The sequence below is a fragment of the Amblyomma mixtum genome, chromosome 9, assembly GCF_055824585.1.
Source record: "Amblyomma mixtum isolate Tamu chromosome 9, ASM5582458v1, whole genome shotgun sequence".
NCBI lineage: Eukaryota > Metazoa > Arthropoda > Arachnida > Ixodida > Ixodidae > Amblyomma > Amblyomma mixtum.
Window position 1 is genome coordinate 82941573 of NC_143020.1, and position 21924 is coordinate 82963496.

The 21924-nt window shown below is 46.0% G+C and overlaps 1 protein-coding gene across 1 annotated transcript; it reads right to left on the bottom strand.

Annotated features, from left to right (window-relative positions):
- Positions 1–9880: 9880 nt before the first annotated feature.
- LOC149329889 (pancreatic lipase-related protein 2-like) lies at positions 9881–21705 on the bottom strand. Its single transcript, XM_089560620.1, has 9 exons — positions 21428–21705; positions 20001–20147; positions 18760–18868; positions 18363–18485; positions 17570–17689; positions 15896–16162; positions 14148–14265; positions 12119–12289; positions 9881–10293 (listed from the first exon to the last, which is right to left on the bottom strand). The coding sequence occupies exons 1-9, from the start codon at positions 21683–21685 to the stop codon at positions 10185–10187; spliced, it is 1422 nt and encodes a 473-aa protein (XP_089416746.1). The 5' UTR covers positions 21686–21705; the 3' UTR covers positions 9881–10184.
- Positions 21706–21924: the final 219 nt, after the last annotated feature.

The following is a 21924-nucleotide window of genomic DNA, read 5'->3' on the forward strand; positions in this document are numbered from 1 at the left end:
GTTTTGTATGTCTCAGTAGTCCTCGCCTTCTAAAATGTTTGACCATTTTGACTGCCCATGAAAGCTTTGTTGATATTGGATACTAAAACGCAGTTAGACGAGCACACGGACGAAAGGCCACACACGACAAGCGCTGTTGCATTCTTTGGTCTTCGGCGAGAATTTTCGTTCGCAAAGATTTCAAGGAAATAAAACACGAGAAACTAGGCGAAATAAAAAAAAATGAAGGGAACAAGACTGTGAAATCAGTGACATACCTCAGTCTCTTGATGCAGTCAAATCGCGGAGCTATCAAGACTCCACAGGACCACGCTGTTGTCTTCTTCGATGCACCGCAGCAAACACGTTGTCCCTCGGCGCAACTCTAGTTGATCCACAGCGCACACGTCTCCTACCGGCAGACGTTGTTCCACGCCGCACGTTCATGGTCCGCAAGAACGCGGCGGTCCGACTCCGACACGCTCCAGCATCCGGACGATCCACCACGTGCCGTCTGAAGACCGTACGCACACACACGCTCTCACACACTCAGCGCCACGAAGGAAGGAAGGAAGAAACAGGTTGTCGCGTGACGGACCACTCGACCCCCCGAAGTAAGCGCAACGAGCCCGCAAGAGGATGAACCGGAGGAGGACGACCACCACCACCACTACGGCGCGCGGCGACCCGCAAACGGGGTTGGGCCGATTCCGGGCCGACCTGCCGCCGCCAAGAGTAGCCTCCTCTGCTGCGGCTGCCAAGGAGATCGGCGCCCAAATTCAAGCTGGCCCAGTTTATTTATAGTTTTTCTTTTCGCCTCTCTCTCTTGTTGTCGTTCCCTATCCTCTTTCGTGTGCTTGCCGTTGAATCCTTTCCTGGCCCGCCCACTACAACTTGGCCCGAACAAGAAGCATGCAAATGTCGCGAGTACTTTTCTTTTTGTACTCGTTGCTACTGTTCTTGGCGATGTCTGCATGTGTACGGTATTTGATTGTTTTCTTTAAACAGATGCAAGGAGGCCAGCTGTAGAGTAGCCGAGGTACTTAATGTCATCAGATAAAGACGCTCTGTAAGATAAGAACGGCAAGATGAACAGTCCGCGCGGATGGCACACGTGTAGCATCCGCTTCCATCTCCTGCTTCAAATGCATGTGCGCATCGCTTTCCTCATTTCCTTTTCCCTTTCCCTCTGCTTTGTTTGTACCTGTTTTTCTGCCTCCCGGAGGCTTGCCGCGGACGATGCCCTAGTGGCGGTCATTGTTCTTAAAGAAGCAAGCCCCGTTGTTACCGGTGTCCTAGATGTCCTCGAGGGAAAACATGGTTATGTAACAAGGCATTGCTTGCTAATGCCGTATCCGGAAGGCACCGTCGATATCCACTTCCTATAATCACGGTCTCACGTGCCACCCGTTCTAGACAAGTGTTCTTTACTGTATCAGTTCTTTGTTTTCTTTTTGTCAGTCTTGAAGGGGATCCCTACGCGCCAGTAGTAGGCGCTCCATCCGGGCTCATTGTTTTCGAATTATCCGCCGAGCCTTCTCCCAGTCCCTCTCTACTCTCCACCCCTTTTATTCCCCGGGTTTATTGCATAATTACACAGCGATCCTATATATGGCCACGAGAAAGCTGCAGCCGGAAAGTGGCTCCTCGAACTGTACAGACGATGTTCCACTTCCTTCGGCAGTTCGACGCAGTTGTCTTACCGGTGATTGCTTGCGTAGCACTCTTGACGAGACAAAATCGTCTGCCTATTCTGGTTTGTGCTTGCATCCGGTTCGTAAAGCTGCTAACAATGCGAGCTTAGTCCTCAAGTAGATACTGTTTACTAACCTCGTTCTTAAGTGCTACATCGCTTGCAAAGAGTGTCATCGATAGTTAAGTCACGAAGTCTTCAAGTTCTTTTCTTGTCATAGCTGAATAGTGCACCTTCCTTTATTTTTGTAACTTCTCTCACTGTGACTCATCGCAGCCAAAAGGAGGCTAAAGTAAAATAAAGAGGGTGAGAACATTTCTGGGCGAGCCTATCGCTCAGAATAATGTCGGTAGTGTAGCGGTAGTCTAGAATGCAACTGCCCTTCCCCCATCTCTCCCCGCCATCCCAGTACAAGGCCAAAGAGCCATCTCTTTACCACTCGTTTTATTAATCAATCCCTCAATATCGCTAGCGGTAAAACTGCAAACTTAATTACTCACATCTCCATCAGCTTTTCCCAACCTTCACTTACTCCTGCCTCCATCCGGTGCCACTTCGATTTGTGTAATAGCCTCTACTTAACATTGAAACATTCGCATGATTAGCGCCGATAGTGGGGCTCGAACACCGTAGCGCTTGAGCTATGCGTGTTCGTGTCGTACACCAACTCCTCAAGCCTCCCTCAGAGGAAAAACTGTACATGTTATCTTTGCCCACAGATATGTTTGCAAACATGTAAAGCATACAGCTTATAACCGGAGGTCTATCAGTGAGAGTGTCGGTACCAATAGAAGGGAGGGCAATACACAGTCGAAGGCAGCATGTACATAGATGAAGTGACGAGTTTACAAAAATTATTGGAAAAGTGTTGACCGTGGCGGTGTGAGGCAGAAGTTAGTGCTACAACAGTTCTCTTTCCGCCTCCCTAGAGGGCAAAAATAACTAGTTTTCTTTTTTTATCGTTCTCTCTGTTGCATCTTGTGCGTTGATAACCAAAAATTCTTATTTTATTGTTGTATTGGTGCTTCGTGTATACGTTCACATCATGAACTGGGCGCTCCCTTTGTAGCAGCGCTTGCGCTCGCCTTCTTCTCCCTTCCATCGTTTCCAAATTCCATGTAAGAACTCATTACATATCAGCATTTACTAACCAACCAGGAAACATGCTTTGCTCAGCAGTCTGCTCCTGCTAAAGTGTACGACAAGAAAGCGCAAATATCTTCTACGCTGCTCTTCTAGTGCATTTTAGGGCCCATTTTACGTACCCCTACATTACCACTTTACCTGGTAATGCAGTTCAAATACTATATCCCATAACGTCGCATTATTACATTAAACAATACCAACATCGCGAGTATTGCGTAAGGAGTGGGTGCAGGAATAAACATATGCTTATGTACAAAAGTAGTTTTGGATAAATAATATGCATGTTACGCAACTCGAAAATTTACGCGGATGGGCAGTTGAGTTGGTTGCAGTGGCGTCGTGTGAAAGGCTGTTCTAGTCTATAGCTGAGCGATGAAAGATTGATGCAGCGAACGTTGTAGTATGAGCATGTAGACTGGCAACTAGCAGTGGATGGCAAATGCGTAGTGAAATGCGTGTCGGGCGGATAGTGTTTGGGCGCAATACGAAGTACGAGAACTTATGAAATCTGCACATACTAGCGATACAACAACGACATTAATTTACTTTTGAACATATACTTTTTCCATCTAGAAAAGCACTTCGATACTCACTCATTTCTCTTCTCCAATCAATACATATTTCGCCCGGCCCTTTTTTATGAATCTAAACTTTTTGATTCATGATTGATCTACACATAAACCCAGACTCATATTTTCCAGCAGACGTGATTTATCTCATTTTATCTAAAGCTTTTAACCGCATTCCCCACCAGTGCCTCATGACCAAAATTACTTGCCTTTCGCTGAACCCGCTAATATTGTCATGGATTCACTGCTTTCCAACTAATCGTTTGCAGTATACTGTCATTGCCAGCCATCCATCTGCCGCTACTAACATTACCTCAAAAGTCCGTCAGAGCTCAGTTTTGGCCCGCTTCTGTTTCTAATTTTTATCAGTTCCGTTCCTGCTAGAACCTCATTATCCATTCGTCTCTTCGCAGATTATTTTGTTCCCTTCCGCCGAAGTTTCACTACAAACGACCCCTCATTGATGCAGGATGACTTATATTGGTGTTCCAACTGGCCCATGAAGTTTAATTCAACTTCAATAAAATCGAAGTATATGCACGCGTCGTGTAAACGGTATTGCCTACACTACTCATACACTCTTAGAATGTCTGTGGTATCTAAGGTTGGATCTTACACATATCTCGACATCGGAATGGCAAATAACCTAAACAGATGAAAGCGCTTAACTTCGCTTTCTGCAAGCGTTTCTAAGTCACTAAGTTCCATCAGGCAATCCTTATATTTACATCGCCCATGGCAAGAAAAATCGAATATGAAACATTCATCCGAGTTAAGCTTGAATATGCATTGACTTTTTAAAACCACTAAACGTGTTTAAAACCACCAACGGGCCTCCTTATATCCGACTATAATTTTGACGTTTTACATGAATACAGTTTCCTCCACCTTGCGAATAGCATGGCTTTTCTGCCAAATAACTAACGCAGTAAAACATTTTGAACAATTTCTTCGAATTTCGAATTTCGTTGGAGGAGAAATTCTAGAGGCCCGTGTACTGTGCGATGTCAGTGCACGTTAAAGAACCCCAGGTGGTCGAAATTTCCGGAGCCCTCCACTACGGCGTCTCTCATAGCCTTAGTCGCTTTGGGACGTTAAACCCTATAAACCAAACCAAACCACAACAGACGGCTTGATCGTCCTCCGCAATTTTCTTCTCGACAGGTTTTGGCATGAGTACTGGCGTCTTTTTTTTCTAGATTTCATGCATGATTTGCATCTTCAAAATATAAAGCCCAGTCCTATTCCTACAATGCTGTTTTTATAAATCCGAGTGTTTTAAAGTGACAATTTCCAACAATTTTGACAGTTTGCGAAAAATTCTGTATGTGCGAGCAAAAATTTACCAACTGTTGTTTTCTGTTCGAAAATTACCGTATTAGCTTTCTTGCACCCCGACTATGCTAACCAGGCCGAAAAATACCTATTTGAACCAAAGCGATATATGGCACTTGAAAGGGTTATGCTATAAAGTGTATTATAAATCTGCTACATATGTACCGTGCTCATCTAGTAGAGTAGACGTGATGGTACACTCTACCTTTTTCTGTGGTCGGATACAACTCAAGTACGAAGCCTCAGACTTCGCTCAAATCAGGCCCTCAGCTAACGGCGTCGATCGATTCCCTTGTCATCGCGATTACCCAAGTGGTTAAACAAACTATGTTTGGTTAATAGATGGTTAATCCGCTGCCACGCTAGAGTGACAGGTGATAGGGCATGTATTAACCACGTAAGGAACGGTCCAGGTCGATAACGTCAAACACGGAGGCAATCGGCCTCCATCAACTCCTGAATCCGCTTCGCCGCGACGCACGGCATGCCTAAGCCGCGCCCACCAAACCATGGAGTATGACATGGCCGCTCTCTGAACAGCGGCTAGGAAGCGAAAGAAAAGAGGCATAAGTTTTAGGTCACCAGTGCAAATAGTTCCCAAATAGAAATGTCCGGGCTGCTGTAACGCTGACGACAAAATTGCGCCGTGTCTAAGTTCGGAAGTTTGCATCTTTTATCTTTTTTGTTTCCTTCACGCGGCCTCAGAAGCGGCGCGGTCCTGCAAGGTGCGATGTTCCGGCTAAACGATGCGGAAAGACATTGCGCAAACGTAAAAGGAACTATAAATTCACTTCCTTCCTGACTTTGTTCCGCCGTTGTGATGCCATCTCGACCCGTGGATGGAGGAGTCCTATTTTTAGAAACTCTTACGGCCTAGAGGGACGCGAAGAATTTTTCCTTGGTCATACGCTGTGCATTGCACAATTTTTTGCCTTCTCTTTTGTAATGCAAACGCCTAAAAATATACCAGGTGTTTCAGGGTAGGTGATCACTAATTTTTTAAATTGGGCTTTTTGAGGTACAAAAGCTTTTTGTGGCAAAGTCACACCAGTTTTGACGGACATCAAAAAACAGGTCAGTCATGTTAACTAGGAAGTGGTTAACTAAATTTGAACAGTCAACTTTTTAACTATTACCATTAGGCACCCGCTTGTAACTAGAGATTTGTAGCCGGCCGTTAGTAATACCCATACCAGTTTTTAGCGTTTCGAAAATGCGATTACCCTCGCTGCTGGGGCGCAACTAATTCTGGTTGCATCGCGCCAAAATGCAAGCAATTCCGAGAAGCATGCAGGCAAAGCAACCCCACCAGTGCACGTAACTAGTCGAAATATCTAAATTTTGTAGAACCACAGCACCGAGGGTAATTGCGTTTTCGAAATTCTAATAACTGACATGGCTGTTACTTACGACCGGCTGCAAACCTCTAATAGCGATCATGTGTCTACTTTAATCGTTACAAGTTAGCTATTATAATTTAGTTAATCTCTTTGCTAGTTAACATGATTCGCCTGTTTTTTGTCGTCCGCGAACGCTGCTCTCACTATGCTGCAAAAGCTTAGCTCGACCTCAGGAACTATACTTTTAAAAATTAGTGATCACGTTCTCTGAAACACCTGGTATATGAGACTTTTTTTTCCACGCGCAGATTGAAATTTGGTTTGGCTTGAGACGTGTCCGCCTTATTCATATTCGCATTTCACTATAACTTTAGCAGTGCTCTAACGAAATCCTTCCGCTGTGACCAATAGGATTCCTGCACTGTGAGCAATAGCTTTGTCTTAGCAAGAAAATTATCGCGTTATGCTTTATTTTGAACTAGTGCATCCGGAATCGTCTCTTTTGACCCTTTAACACGTCCACTACGTCGTGAGTCACAGGCAGGTCGCGTCATTTATTTATGCTGTGTGGTCACGATTACTGGGTCACACAATGAAGTCGCGAAACAGCAGAAATCTTTCACGCAGCCTTCGAAATGCACACATGCCTTAGCACCTGCTTGGGGTTGAAATAAGCTGGCGTCAACAGTATGCCACTCCTGGGCTACACCGAACCCAACAGAAATTAAGAGTGGACCACGGCGCCCAAGGATTATGGCTCGGAAAGTTTCTGCCTCAGTGAACATGTTAAACATTCCTTACTTTAATAACATTCAACTGGAGTTTGGGCATTCTATGACTTACACTACTTCTGTCGTCTCTGCTGCAGAATTGCATTTCAGAACTGAGAAGATATTTTTCGTAGCGCTTATTTTTTGCTCCTAATCATTACTGTTGATATTCGCTCCTTATGAACGGTCATTTTATGTTTTTCTGTTTCGAAGCGTTTGTTTGTTTCACTTTGATTCATTTACTCTTTCTCGGCCTGCAGAATAACCTGAGAAGTTCTTCCGCATTCTTCTATGCGAGCAAGATACACTTTATAGTGCACCGCTTTTCTACAACTGACATATTTTTAGATAGAAGTGAACTCATGAAAGTCTGATCACTTTGTTCTGTCGTGGTCAGTGGCGACTATTTACAACGTCATCATCATCAGCCTGACTACGCCCACTTCTGCCACCCCTTGCTACGCTTGCCCTCTTGGAATCCACTCCGTTACCCTTAAGGACCAGCCGTTATCTTGCCTTCGCATTACATGCCCTGCCCAAGCCCACTTCTTCCTCTTGATTTCGACTAGGATGTCATTAACCCGCGTTTGTTTCCTCACCCACTCCGCCCTCTTCCGATCTCTTATCAGTATACTCTTATCATTTTTCTTTCTATAGCTCGCTACGTTGTCCTTAACTTACGCTGAACCCTCTTCGTTAGCCTCCACGTTTCTGACCCATAGGTGAGTACCGGTAGGATACAGCTGTTGTATACTTTTCTCTTGAGGGATATTGGTAAACTGACATCCATTATCTGAGAGAACATGCCTTATGCGCTCCACCCAATTCTTATTCTTCTAGTTACTTCCCCCTCATGATCCGGATCAACGTCACTACCTGCCCTAAGTAGACATATATTCCCGTATTTGGACCGTATTTCATCATTTATAGGAGGCCATAATGGAGCCCCGCGTCATTAAACACACAGACGTGATGAGGTTAAATGTCTCGTTCGGCGTAAAACCCGACGTCGGCATGACTGCAAAATTGTGATTGGTCGAGACGGTAGTGACTTGTAAAAGCAGACTCGCTGAAAAGAAGAAAAAGTGGTTAAGCGTGACGTTTCCCTTCCTATGTCTCCGGTCCTTTGATTCGCCCAGTCCTATATTTTATTGAAATGAGCAACTGGCCAGCAAGAACGTTCTATTCCGAAATATAACCGCTGTCCTTTGGGTCGGTAGACGGGCACGCTACCTCTACACGGCTCAGGAACGTTTGTTCGGTGGGTTAGCGACCTTATACGAGACCTCACACTGCACAGTAGGCGAATTACATTAAAGACTCTCTTCGTTAATCAGGGTCTCTAATTACCGTCTCCAACTAATGTCAACAACTGATGCCTCCAACAATAAAGTGGAGAGTAAGCACAGTAAAAAAGTTCAGAATGAGCAACTCCACATACACCCTCCAGAGAGCCTTGCAATCCAAATAAATATCTGAAATTAATCTAAATAAATATCTCCAGTCTCGGGGGTCCCGTGAATGCACGCACAAAATCTGGCAACCGTATGTCCAACAGTTCTTGCCTTATGAGTTTTCGTCATGCTCTCGGCTACTGGCCACTGGGCCTACATAAACATGGAACAACGTTTTATCGAGAATATTCAGTTAAACAGATGCATCAGAGAATGCGTATTTAAAAAAATTTTGCAAGAAAACTCTCGGAAAATCTTCAGCGTCTTGTGAATTGTTCGACCGCTGGGGGCATAAATCTGCTTTAGACTCAAACTTGGGAGGCTGCTTAGAGCACCCCCATCATTTCACACCTTTTGAAAAGCTGACTACGTGGGAGCAGAGTGAGTTCTCTCAGACTCTCAGTGGCGCTTAGGCTGCAAGAGTGCAGAGATATTTTTAGAATAAATCCTTGAAACATAACTGTACATTATAATGTACGCGTGTTGTGACGATGATATGGGTGCATAGGCAGAACTTAAGCGAAATAGGATTATATGCGTGGGAGGGATCTCTAAAGCTGTCACGTTGTGCTCTTAAGGACAAACTTAAGAGTCTTGCGATGTTTACGAAACTCCACAATATTTTATGAATAAGCATACTGTAGTTATGCTAAATTCTGAAGATCGAAGGGTCAATGTAGAGCAAGAGAAGGCTATACTTACGGAGCAGTGTGTGCAAAACATGATCACTTTGACCCGTCACCGCTTTCAAATAGGAAGATTTAAGGAAGAACGCTTGATCAATCTGAGAATAGTCTCTGCTCTGGCATTCCGAGGGGGTAACCCTCGCAGTACTTATACGTTGCCTGGATTGGATCGATTACCTCTGTACGGGCTAAAAGGTCAATGCGACAATGTTTAAAGAGTGTAGTCATCGAAAGCTACAAATTTGCGAAAATAAGTCTACCTCCCATGATAAATTTTCAAGTTTTGAGTCTTTCCTCTTCACCTATTCGTGCAATGAACGCAAAAAAAAGGAGCCGAAAGCTCTGCTCACGTCACTACGTAGATATATGTGTAGCTTAAAAGCTGTTACCGTATCGCAGCGGCTCTAGATAATAGACTCGGGAGGCTCGCCCCTGTCGACAGCGCATATAATCTCCACCAGTTCCAGCATCCCAAACTGAACACCCACCTCATAAGAGCTGCAGCTGACTGGCCTCGCTGTGGTACCGTTCTATCATGGCTGGTGGCAAGAGCTGAGAAGCCGCCAACCATCTCAATATCCGTGGGTACCACCTAAGGGCTACGCATTTCCCTTTTAATCAAAATCTTCATCCACGGCCAACCCCCCATCTTCTCTTTTAAAGCGTATCTTCCGGCCAGAGACGGTTCCTTTCAGGCCGGAAGGAAACGGCCCTATTGAGCAACTATTTGTTTAGAGCCGGTTTAAATTGCGGGAAACGTTATATAAAGGATTTGTACTACCCCAGGCACCCCTGATCGTTTTATTTTGCGCACCAGCGAAAAACACAAACAATTCACTGTGGTTGCAAGATGTGGCCGAAGGTGAACGCTACTCAACGTCAGCTCCGACACTCAGATGATGCAGCACTCCATATGTATGCGTGTCGGTCGTTGACCTTGCGCAAGCGCAACAAATGTTCTCGGAATCTCAACCTTTCCTGAGAAAACTGGGACACTTAGAGCAAAGGTGATCAGTTCAGTGAAACAAAATGTTCAGGCACAAGCGATGTCGATGAAGAAGTCATGGCACACTATGGAGGTGATTGCACAGTAACGCCATCGTAACGTCTCTCACTAGTCCTTCAATCCTCGCTGCAGATGGGGTGATAGATGATTCGCAGCTTCAGATCATTTCTGTAGCGTTTGAGCGTGTCGCGTTCTCAACAGTGTCGTCAGTACTCTGGGCAAAAGTCTGTCTCTTGTAGGAAGATCTCCTCCCCTGACGGCAACGCGTACGAGTTGTTGGCGCAGTAGAGGGTGTGGTGAATGCTCTTCTTGCCCCTACAGGAGAAAAAATATATATACAAACAAAGCTACGTTATGAAAACACCCTCCCATGTGGTTTGCACTTCATGCAACACGTCAAGCAAAACAGCCAAAAGGCAACAACGCACTGCCGTGAAAAATGCGTAAAACCTGCCATGAGCTGTCCGCTATCTGAGCTAAAAAAAAAAACTTTGGACGTGAAAAATTCTTAATGCTTGAAGCTTTGGTGGCCCAGTCTTTTTTTCACTCAATAACGACTTAGCTTTACTGTTGTGAACACTTCGCCGGGCGTCTCTACATAGCTGAAGCCTCTTTCTCCTCAATTGTACACTCTTAAAAAAAAGTTAGTAGAAAGGTAGTAAGGTAAGGTAAAGGTACTAAACTCCCCGTTACTAACCGCACTTACTAACAGGGTAGTAACGTATGTGACATCCAGTTACTAACCCAAAGTTAGTAAGTACTACTACCTTTTTTCCGAGAGTGTATAGCTCTGTAATTGATTCATACATAAAAATTGTAAGGAATCAGGAGCCACATTTCTAAATATGTTCGAGCGCGGAATGATCTATATTTTGTCCGCAGCTTTAGTTGTCGTGAGTTGCGGTACATGAGGGCCGACGAGTCAAGGATTGTGCACATTTGCTGTCGCTTGCCTCGCCTTCTGCAAAGCAAACCGTTTTCAGCTGCACTCTTCCTCACTAATGCCGGGCACTGAAGAGGAAGCCAGAGTTGTTCCAATTGCAAAACATTGCATCACAACCCACACGTGATCTGCGGCCGGTTTCCGGGGTTCGGTATACGAAGGCGCCAGCTGTCATGACCACCATGCAGATATCCTGAACTCCTACGCTTAAAACTATGGTTTTCGGGACAATAGTCTCAATTCCACAGATGGCGTGGCAGACCGCCAACCTCAAAAGTTATATTAAATAGACCGCCGGATTTCGTTACGCGGGCTCTGAAATTAGGGATGGTTCCTGGTTGAGAGGAGCCCTTAGTCTAAAGCCCATGCGGCTTTTGCAGCCAGTTTCGCGTTGTCGATTGGTTTGGTTTATTGGGGTTTAACGTCCCGAAGCGACTCAAGCTATGAAGGACCCCGTAGTGGAGGGCTCCGGAAATTTCGACCACCTGGGGTTCTTTAACGTGCACTGACATCGCACAGCACACGGGCCTCTAGAATTTCGCCTCCACCGAAATTCAGCCGCCGCGACCGGGATCGAACCCGCGTCTTCCGGGTCAGCAGCCGAGCGCCGTAACCACTGAGCCACCGCGGCGGGGCACGTTGTCGATCAGTCGTAGATAGTCTTCAAGGCTCTAGCTGAATAGCGTCGCCTTCTAAAGCCCAACTTTTCTTTTCAGCAAAGTTTTCACTCACTCACTACAAGGAATTCGGCGGCTATAGTAGGATACAACTTTAAAAAAACAGCAGTTGCTAACACTGGGACACGGGAAGCGGCATTCTGTGTTACACCGCTGGCCAATCACAACAGTAAACGAAATGAGGTTTTCAATGTCTTACTATATTAAACCGGCCAGGCGACAAAATTCTAGAGCTCCCAATTTTTTTTCTTGTGGTTGACTTCTTATTACCTAACAAGAACAGTTTTAACATCGTACTAATTTTCTGTTGTGAAGGAATTCTGAGCGGCGGTCCTGTATGTCGGCGGAGCTTCAATGAAGACTTAAGGTGTATCTGACTATAGCATGATCGAACAGCTGTTGGTGGAAGCTACTGGTGACAACCAGAAATGGAGGCTGTAGTTTTCCCTTCAGCGCGAACACATTGCGAGACGCATGCAGTAGTCGTGAAGATCATATGTAAGCTGGAAGGGCGCCAAACCGCTTGAAGAAGCCGTCGAATGGCCGCAGCTTGACCGAGTGCACGAACAGCCGGTTGTCCACCTCGGGGTCCAAGTTGTTCCACTCGAGTCCCAGTTCACTGGCGTCCGACACTTCCTCCCGTGTGGTGACGTAATACGTGTACCGGCGGCCGCCCCGGATGTCCTGCGGCCTAACGCACACCCCGACGTCATTGAAAGCCTAGACACCGCGACTAGGTGACACACACACACAGAAAGGTGAAACGCAGTAGCGAGTTGTGTGTTTTCAGGAAGGCCCCCTTTTTAGTGAGTGAAAACTTCAGCTTGTGTTAACCGATGAAATCGAGATATTTAACTAAAAGCTCCCTGCTACCTCGAAGAACAGTGTTCCGAGAACTGCTTGAAGGTGACGTTTTCTCTCGTTGACTGACCGTTCTTTTGAAACAAGATTCTGTTAGTCAAAAAATACGACAGCCGATCCTAAACTACAGCAAAACTTTTTTTGTAGTCCTGTCTTTACGACAGATTTTTCTGTAGTATTGCGATGTTGTCTGTTGCTGCGACAGAACTGCTCTGTCATTAGGACAGGACACGGCTCAGTACCTCAGAAGCTCCTATTGCTACTACAATAATTTGTCTTAGGTTCCAAAATACTACAGGAGAATCTGTTGTAAAAACAAAATTTTCTCTGTGTTTTTAGACAGGGATATATAGCAGTTGCGTTATGTTCGACGATCAAATGTGCAATATAATGCTTGAAGCGAGCACACTTGGTGTCATGAACTGTTCTTTGTCCGATATGCATGGGGCATAAGTGTCTTTTAGAGCCTGGAATGATTATAGTCGGTAAAGCATACAGGCATAGCGTATCTTTAACAGAGCCCTAACATTTAATACAGTAATGTATTATTGCTTCGATGGAAAAAGCACTTCAAAATTCAGTCTCGATTTATTTACAACTTAGCACATTAAAACGAGCAAGGAGAGAAGTCAGAATCCAGGCAAACAAAATGCGGCACTTCCCTTTTGCGTGAAGCTGGCAACCGTGAGGCATGAAAGCGAATCTGAACAACGCTAATCTTACTTTAACCGGGAATTGCTGGTATCCATGCTTGACAGGTGGATCGAGTAAAGTCAAGTAGCCAAACCAACCCTGCTGTACCTTATTCGCATATGCGTCATTAAAGACTGTTTCTCGATGGCTCGCGAGGGACACTGACCCCGAATGACAATTGTTCAGAGTGACACTCACCTTTTTCGGTGAGGCAGGAGTTGTAGCGAGTTGTCCCGCGTTAAAAATATGAATACACAAAAATAAAAAATTGGTGGGAATACTTAACCTTCTTCTTAAGGATATGAAGCAATGGCTAATTAGCTAATGCCTATATATGCACAATTAGGCATTCTTTACTTTACGTTCATAGATCTTGGTAGTGCTCGTACCACTCCTGGCGCAGTGGTGCAGTGGTTTTGCAATGCGCCACTGCCGTGCGATGACAGCGGCTGCCACCGGTCGGCATTGTGCGATCCAAGTTGCTCTTCCGAGCAACATCTCGGGACCAATCATTAATTTACCTGCCAGCTGCCACGGTGAGCAGTTAGCCCACAGTCTGGTGGGCAAGTTGTGATGACGCCACGAGGTCACGTGACCTAGCTGGCCCACCTACCTCATATGTTGCTTTTCTGGGGATTTTTCGCTCACGGTCAACGACGCCGACGCCGCGGACGGCGCCGACGACGACGCCGGATTTTCTGCGATACAAGCTCAATAATGCTATCGCGTTAAAAAAATACAGTATAGGGAATTGTATAAATCATAAATGCACTCACCTAACGGGTCCAGCTTGCACCCACCGCAGCGTTTCAAGGGGCGGATTGCTTTTCTCTCTTTTTATGCGCTATTTTGCATGCATGAACAAGGGGGACAGAGAGCCCGTCCATTGCCACAGGCCACGGCGCACGACCTCTGGTGGCGTCCACACTGGCGGCTCGAGCGGAGGGAAAGGAAGAATGCCTAAGAGGCGGTGCCCAAATGGGAGAGACACAAACCTCTTGCCCAGCCGGATATGAAACTTCCCCTTCATGTTGAGGTAGAGCTGTCCGAAGGCGTCCCACACGGCTCGCTTGGGGGTGTTGGACATCTGGACGGCCACCTGGTACTGATGGACTGCGCGCGAGGGGACAAAAAAAAGCGAAGCACTTTTCTCCTGAATAAGGAGGGATTGTAGATCACTACAAAGCGCTTCCCAAGGCTCCCAAAACTATTAGAGCGCCTGTTAGAAGACTTATTAGTGCAAGACAAGATTTTACCTCATGAGCACACAGAGTCATCTTATAGAGCGCACATTTCTGACCTCATGAGCAGAGAGAGTCCTCTTCTAGAGCACCCATTCCTGACCTATCAAGATAACATGCTTAATAATCAGCTGAAGAAAGCTAGTGGCTGTGCTAACGACATACGCCGCTAGTGGGGATGCTGTACCTGGATAAAGTGTCCCGTGCAGCTATCGTTGCAAAGAAAAAAAATAATAATCAGCTGAAAAAAGCTAGGGGCTGCGCTAACGACATACAGTGCTAGTGGGGATACTGTACCCGATCAGTGTTTTGTAAAGCTATCATTGCAAAGAAAAAAAAACGATTTCGCAAATACAGAATCCTAGGTGGCCAAAACTATTGGGAAGTTCAGGTAGCCTCCATTTCAAATCCATCCAAGCCACTCGTTTTGCACCTGCGACACTCTTTAGTATCATGACCAGCATTTCGAAGCTTTGAAGGAACGTCAAAAAAAGTCTCGTCCTCCAAAGATCTGCTGATACGCTGTACCAGCCACACTGAAGATCGCCAAAGTCAAATCAGCTCGCCCGGTAAAATTGAAATGGATGACTGGAGCATTCTGGCAAAAACTCGTAATATCTTTTTCTTCCGTTTGTCACTGACTTGATAGCGAATATATCCCGAGCGTACAACGTATTTAGCATTCTTCCCGCCAAAAAAAGACGCGTTCAGCTCGGTACAGCTTAGTCGCCATCTGCCGGGAAAAGGCAAAACGCTTACCTACAAAGAGTAGGGAAACGAATTTCCCTTGCCTTCTTTCCGGCAGGTGGCTATAGCGATCCACTTTCTCATTTCATCGAGGTCCCCGATCAAAAACGAAGGCGGCTTTCAGTTTCTCCCGACGTATCCACTCAAAAATGATTGCAACCGCATTCTTATTCCCCTTACTGACTCTTTTCTCATGATTTGAGTGAGTGGTAACTGCATGACTGACATACACTCAACCGTCATAGCTGAATTAAGCCAGTTGTAAGAGAAAAAATTGGGGATACTCCTCTACAGCAGTACTCCTCTGCTGACCGTCTTACGCTAGCCGCCGTCATCTTTATTTCAGGACATTTTATTCATCTCAATTAATCCGATACTGAGCTGCTTTCCATGATGTCTCTTTTCTTCCGTTGGTGTAAACTCTGGCCGTGTTACAGAGCACCAGTCCACGGAGCACCAGTCAGTCATATGTTGGAAATGTTGGCACTAGATGTCCTACCAAATTCTTAATTCCTCACTTTCTTGTCGGCTACAATTCTGGCTGAGGTATCTAATCTCCCAACGTTCATCGCTCATCGCCACCAGTACGCACGTGTACGCTTAATTGTGAGAGTACTGATTCATGTCAGATTAAGAAGTACGCCGAGGCTGCAGCTGGCAAAAGGACAGGGTTAACTGGACTGATATGGGAGAGGCATTTGCCCTGAAGTGGGCGTAGTCAGGTTGTTGATGATGATGATGATTCATGTACGCACGGCAGAAGGGATGGTCGTCGTTGGTCTTCAGGTACAGCTTGCGGCCCATGCGCACGCCGCTGGCGCTGGTCTTCATACGGTCCGCGTAAAGGCCCATGACCGCACAGTCGGAACCCTTGGCACCACAGCGCGAACATCGGCCGGCCTCAAATTGCTCCCACGACGGGCAGGACACGGCCACTGGCAGGCATCGCATGTCTCGGGTGATGGACTCCATGTAGTAGTCTAGCGAACGGATGTGGTCGCACGAACTCAGCCTGCGCACGCCTGCGGGCCATAGAAAAGAAGAGGTCAGCTGATCACAGAAATAACACCCAGAGACATTTCATAAAAATGACGCGTATATCTTCTCAGTGAAACCTCTCGCTCATGCGTGCTACATGTAGCAGTCTAGCTATCGATTATTAGGTCGCGCGAGCTCACAAAGCGAACGCCTGCGGGACGCAAGAAGATGGCCTCTCAAAAGCATGTCCTGAAAATTTGTATTATTCTTGTAAACGTTGTTTCGGTTGTAACGGGTACATCAATAAAATTTCGATTGGTAGTTAGTGCTTGGTATTCTTACTTAGTTTATGGAGTTTAATGTATCAAATAGACTCCGGCTATCAGATATGTCGTAGTTGAGGTCTCCGGATAATTTCGGACACCTGGGGTTCTTTGACGTGCTCTGACATCACACAGTACATATGTCTCTAGCATTTCGTCTCCACTGAAATGCTACCACCTTGGCCGGGATCGAACCTGCGTCTTCCGGGTCAAAAGCTGAGCCCCATAACCACTGAGCCACAGCGGCGGCTGAATGTTATTCGTGAGGTGAAATGTGAGCGCAAACACAACACAACGCACAAAGAAGAGGCAAGGAGAAGAGCTACTTGTCCTTGTAATTGACTTGTAGCGCTTGTCCTTGTCTGATCTATGTGGGTTGTCTTGTTTTTGCTCTCACATTTAACCTTAAGAACACAGGTACTTCGGCGAAACTAGGCTGAACATAAGTCACAGTTTTCTTTACGATAGAAACAGTTATGCCAGTAACCTTCGCATCAGAAAGCAGGGCTATTTACTGAGTGCAGATTCGCCATCAGATACTCTGCTTTCATGCCTAAGGGCCCAGCAATTACTTTAAGATGATCATGCTTTTTTCGTTCCCACACAATGCAGGCCGATGGAAAACTGAATATTAAGGAAGACAAATTACGCGCGGATGCCAGCGAATAACGAGACATTAATTTCTACCCGAAAGAGATTTAGGATATTCGTGCAAGCACGTGTCTTTACGAAGAGATCACCCACTTAAAGTTAAAGAATACAGATGCCGGACTGACCTTTTTAAAATGTCTTTTTTCCCTAAAACGGTTTCGGAATGGAACAAGCTGCCTGAGGAAGTAGTGTTCATATTATCAAATGATTCATTTTCTTCCATGCTGTGACATTTTTTATGTATAATAATTCCGTGTTCTTTCTATCTCATTGTTATCTTTTTTTTGTAACCACCTTCATGAGGTAGCATTTGTGTACTTTTTGTTCAACCCCCCCACTGTAATGCCAGACAATGGCGCTGTGGGTATGGTGATAAATAAATAAAATAAATAGAGCGACCTCCTCTGGCGAAAGGTTCAGTAGGTCCCCATTGGCTGCAGAGCCAGAACTTCAGTGGCGTAAGATTGGAACACTGACCTTCAATGAGGCCCCCTTCGTCCACAAACTTCCTGAAGTTGTACTTCTGGCAGCCGGGCTGGTTGTTGCCGTTGTTGGGGTAGAAGTCCAGGTGGCCGACCATCTGGTCGACACCGAAGCCTGCAACGCATCACGTGAAAGCGGACAGACTAGCGACTAGGGCACGAATTCAGGCGTATGATTTAGCTCCTCATACGCCATACTGCGATAGGTGTAGCTCTAACAAGCGGTCAACACACTCCCTAAACCACTGGCCGGGAGACAGGTGGCGGTAGGCGTTTTATAATCAGTCACTGAAGAAACCGTTACAAGAGTAAGAGGCAACCAAAACACACCAGACGACCGTCAAAAATGATGGTATTTCAAGTGCTAACCGAAACATCTTTTAGACATCCCTTACACAGTTACTGCTGCAAAAGCTATCTTGGTTTTTGTCGTAGTTGTATCCTGTGGGCAGTTACGCGTTAGGCGTTAAGCATTGATGTAATAAAGGTCACCGAGGCGTCAGCGCTACTCGAAACCGCCAGCTGTTGTCAGACGCATGCTAAGAGTCACTGAGTTCTTCCATAGTGCAGATTACGTCATGAAGCCTCTGTGTTTTCTTGTTGGCACGAATACACATCACTGAAGAAAAATGCCGCTCAACGACCATAGAAGTTGGTTGTGTAGTACTACTTCCAATAGCCTAGGCAAGCTGGTGACTACAAAGTCAACACAGATGCAAATTCCTAGTTGGCGTTGGCCAATCCTACCCCGTCAAACACATGAAAACCAAAGAAGCAGCCATACTTACCTTCCAGAAGAAGGTACGGCAGGCTGGCGTCCGAGTGGATGACGTCGACGAAGTTGGCGTCGCTGGGGTCCAGCCGGACGTCGGTATGCATTCTGTAGAAGAGAGGACCGGCAGGGTCCAATCCTGGCGGCGGTCCGTGCAGTTCCCGTGGTTAGGGCTAGCGCGAAGCGGTGTTCGCCTCGCTCCGACAGAGGCGCAGCTTACCACACTCCATGAGATACAGAAGCGAAAGTCTCTGGCTGTGATTTGTTTTCCGAAAGCTAGTCGCTATAGGTTCGGTTGTGGCCTTTTAGTCTTTTACAGGAAAGTTAGAAAACAAAGCGTCTATCCCGCCACCAACATGTCAAGCTCAGAGAAACTTCCGGTTTTGTTTCCATGGAAGCGTGAGTGGTCGTACCTGAGATTCGACCAAGGTTTTGCAACCTGGCGCCCGCGTAGCCGCAGATCTGGGCCCCAAGGCTGTGTCCAATGCAGTGGAAGGACAACTGGCTGGTCCCAAGCACTCGCTGCGAACATGGTTACGCCGCCATTACTGGACGCTCGACATATCTTAGAGTAGGGCAACTAATCACATATCAATGAATTGAAAAATTTTCATGTCACTTGGCACTTGACCGAAATGGCCGCATGGATCAAGCATTTTTTTGCTTGTCGTAATTACCATGTTGTCTATTTTTATTTTTTTCTCTGAACTCTGCTTCGCTCTATGCGTTCTTTTTCGGAAGCAGCTTATTTTTAGCATGTGCCCTTCTACAACGTCCCCCTTGCAGTCATGCTGTTGTCATGCAGCAGGTACCTGTGTAAATAAAGTAGCGAGTGGTCCCGCAAGGAAGCATTTCAAAGGACCACTATCTTCTGCTAATGAAGGCACAGATAGCAAAACAAGCTGTTCACAAACTAGATAGTCGCCTCTGCTTTTTGTAGGGAAGGTTTCGTTACAGGAATAACTTCAGGGGTCTACGTCGTAGACTCTAATTTGAAGGGTTTCCGAGCCAACCACTGCTTAGAGCATTCAAACGACATTATATTCGCTGTTCACGTATCTGCAGTCATAATCCTCCTTGTCTGTGCTAGTGATGCAATGAACTTGTCCTCCCCTCTTTCACAAAAAGTTACTTAGCAGTCCATAGACAGGATATGGGCTGCAAATCAAAATTTCAAAAAAAAAACTGTCCCCATCCCACCCTTTCCGTGCAAGTACATAACGCTGACTGTTAGGCGCCAAGTATCTTTGTAGCAAATCAATCACAATACTTCCCCGCATGACGAGAAAAAAACCATTACAAAAGCGCGTAAGGCTAGCATGGCGGACTCGGCTAATGTGCTTTGCATGTTGATGTATAAGATTTTTCAGCAATTACTCTTTGTCTCAGGACCACGGCTGAAGACAACCTCCCAGATCTACCTTGCGCTAAACCTCTGTTTTACTTTGTAGCGTCTGTTCAAAGAGGCTAAAACGCGTTGGTTGCCGATGCATGCGCTGCCAATTTTTTTTTTTAACTTAAGTCCCACTAGTCCCTTTCTAGCACTGAATTCCTGCAGCGTCTAATACGCATTATTTCAGTACTGCGAGCCACCCAAGAGGCAAGAACAGGTCAAGAGAAAGGATAGGCCTTTTCAGGAAAAGAGAAACAGTACCTCAATCATCTTGACTAGAAAGGCAATCTCGGCCCCGACAACCCTGCAGTTCGCAGTGGCTTGGCTATAGGGAAGCACGTTGCCTCCTCGCCAGTCCACCACTATCACATTGCAGTCCATGGTGTCCAGGAATCTATCCTTCATATCCTGCGGATGAGAGAGACAGGCATTCGGTGTCGTCAGTCTTCACTAGGAAGAATTCTTCAGCACACAAGCTTCTGGCCCAGTGATTCGATGCACATTCAGAGCGCGTTGTCTGAGTGTATTCATGATATTGAGGCTCTAATAAGTCGACTGAAATAACACAGTCGTGGATTAATGGATGACACTTTTGACATCCTATTTGAACCATGATTACGGCTAGCGCCATTTTTCCGGGAAATTTTCAGCTAGCATCTTAGTTGGTCAAATGTTTTAGGGGAATCCCCCAAGGTGGAGTAAATTTGTAATAAGGGAGTAATTACTCATTGGCATCCACCCAAGCGTAGCCAAACGGCTACAAAGGAAAGCTATACAGCTTTCTCAGAAACTTCGTAGTTTAAGAAAAATTCGTCCTGGTCCGGGGTTCGAACCCGGGACCACCGCTACACCGGAGCAGTCGCTCTACCAACTGAGCTAACCGGGACGGCAAGCTTATGGTAGGGCGAGAGCGAATTGATCAATAACTCGAAGTGGTAGAGCGACTGCTCCGGTGTAGCGGTGGTCCCGGGTTCGAACCCCGGACCAGGACGAATTTTTCTTTAACTACGAAGTTTCTGAGAAAGCTGTATAGCTTTCCTTTGTAGCCGTTTGGCTACGCTTGGGTGGATGCCAATGAGTAATTACTCCCTTATTAGCATCTTAGTTATTTCGTACATTTTTTTTTACTTTCGGTTATGTTCTGGTTCTTTACCAAACGAAGCTGCTTTTTCCTGCGTTCTAAGCTATATGATTTTGAGTTCTGTGATTGTGTAATTTCTCTATCCTGCTTTTACTACACCAGTACTCTACAGGCCTTTTTTTCCGTCTTGAGTGCTAATGCGTTATTTTTCTTTATATTTTCCTGAAACCCAGGCATCTGTAAAGTTCAGTATATGTCCTCTTTGATATCCGGATATAGTTGAGGGTTTGACGGAATCCCGCCTGGCGAGGAGGGAACATAACAGCAGAAAAAAGGAACACACGCCAAAAAAGAAAAAAGGAAAAAAACAATTGACGTTTCGCGTCCCGTACGGGTTTCTTGTTCACAATGGCAGCGGATGGACGAAGGTGGTCACTTATGTACGGTGCAGGTGGCGTAATGAGCATGCGTAAATCTCAGGAAGAATACCGCGCGTTCGGTTCAAAACTTGTGGTGTCCGGATGTATGGGTTTACAGTCAGTCAGGACATGATTAAAGTTATTTTCAAAATTCGAGCAAGCGCGACGTCTAGGGATATGCCACTCACGAAGAGCCATTTGCCGACGATGATGTTGTCCATGAAACCGTGGACGATGATCTTGGTAGGCCTGTGCGGCTGGAACACGGTGTGACGGAGCAGGTGCTCGGCATTGGGTTGCAGGAACTCCTGTATCACAGGGTTCTCGCGCGTGAACAGCAGGAATGTGGTGTTGACCAGCTGCCGGTCGTCGGGCAGCAAAGACACCGGTCGGTACAGAAGGTGGAACCAATGGCCGCCGCTTCGAAAGCAGCCCAGGTCCGGCATGCATTTTTCGAGGAGCCCCAGCGTTCCTGCGTTAAGGAAGACGGGCCGCCCTTACAAAAATTCTTAGACAGTCTATAGACTGTCTGTAGACTTCTGTCTATAAAGTCTATACACTCTCTATAGACAAATCCTAGCAAACAGTCTATAGGCAGTACAAATGCTATAGACAATCGACGATCTTTAGATTGACGGCCATACACTTTTAGTAGACTTTTTTTTATAGGCGTCTATAGGCTAAG

Excerpts from the sequence above, each read along its gene's own strand:
- LOC149329889 (XM_089560620.1), bottom strand. The coding sequence starts at position 21,685 with ATGCCGGACCTGGGCTGCTTTCGAAGCGGCGGCCATTGGTTCCACCTT. Across the intron at positions 16,163-17,569 it reads CGAAGGGGGCCTCATTGAAG|GCGTGCGCAGGCTGAGTTCG; the intron begins GTCAGTGTTCCA and ends TATGGCCCGCAG. Across the intron at positions 12,290-14,147 it reads CATATCCGGCTGGGCAAGAG|GCCGCAGGACATCCGGGGCG; the intron begins GTTTGTGTCTCT and ends GGTGTGCGTTAG.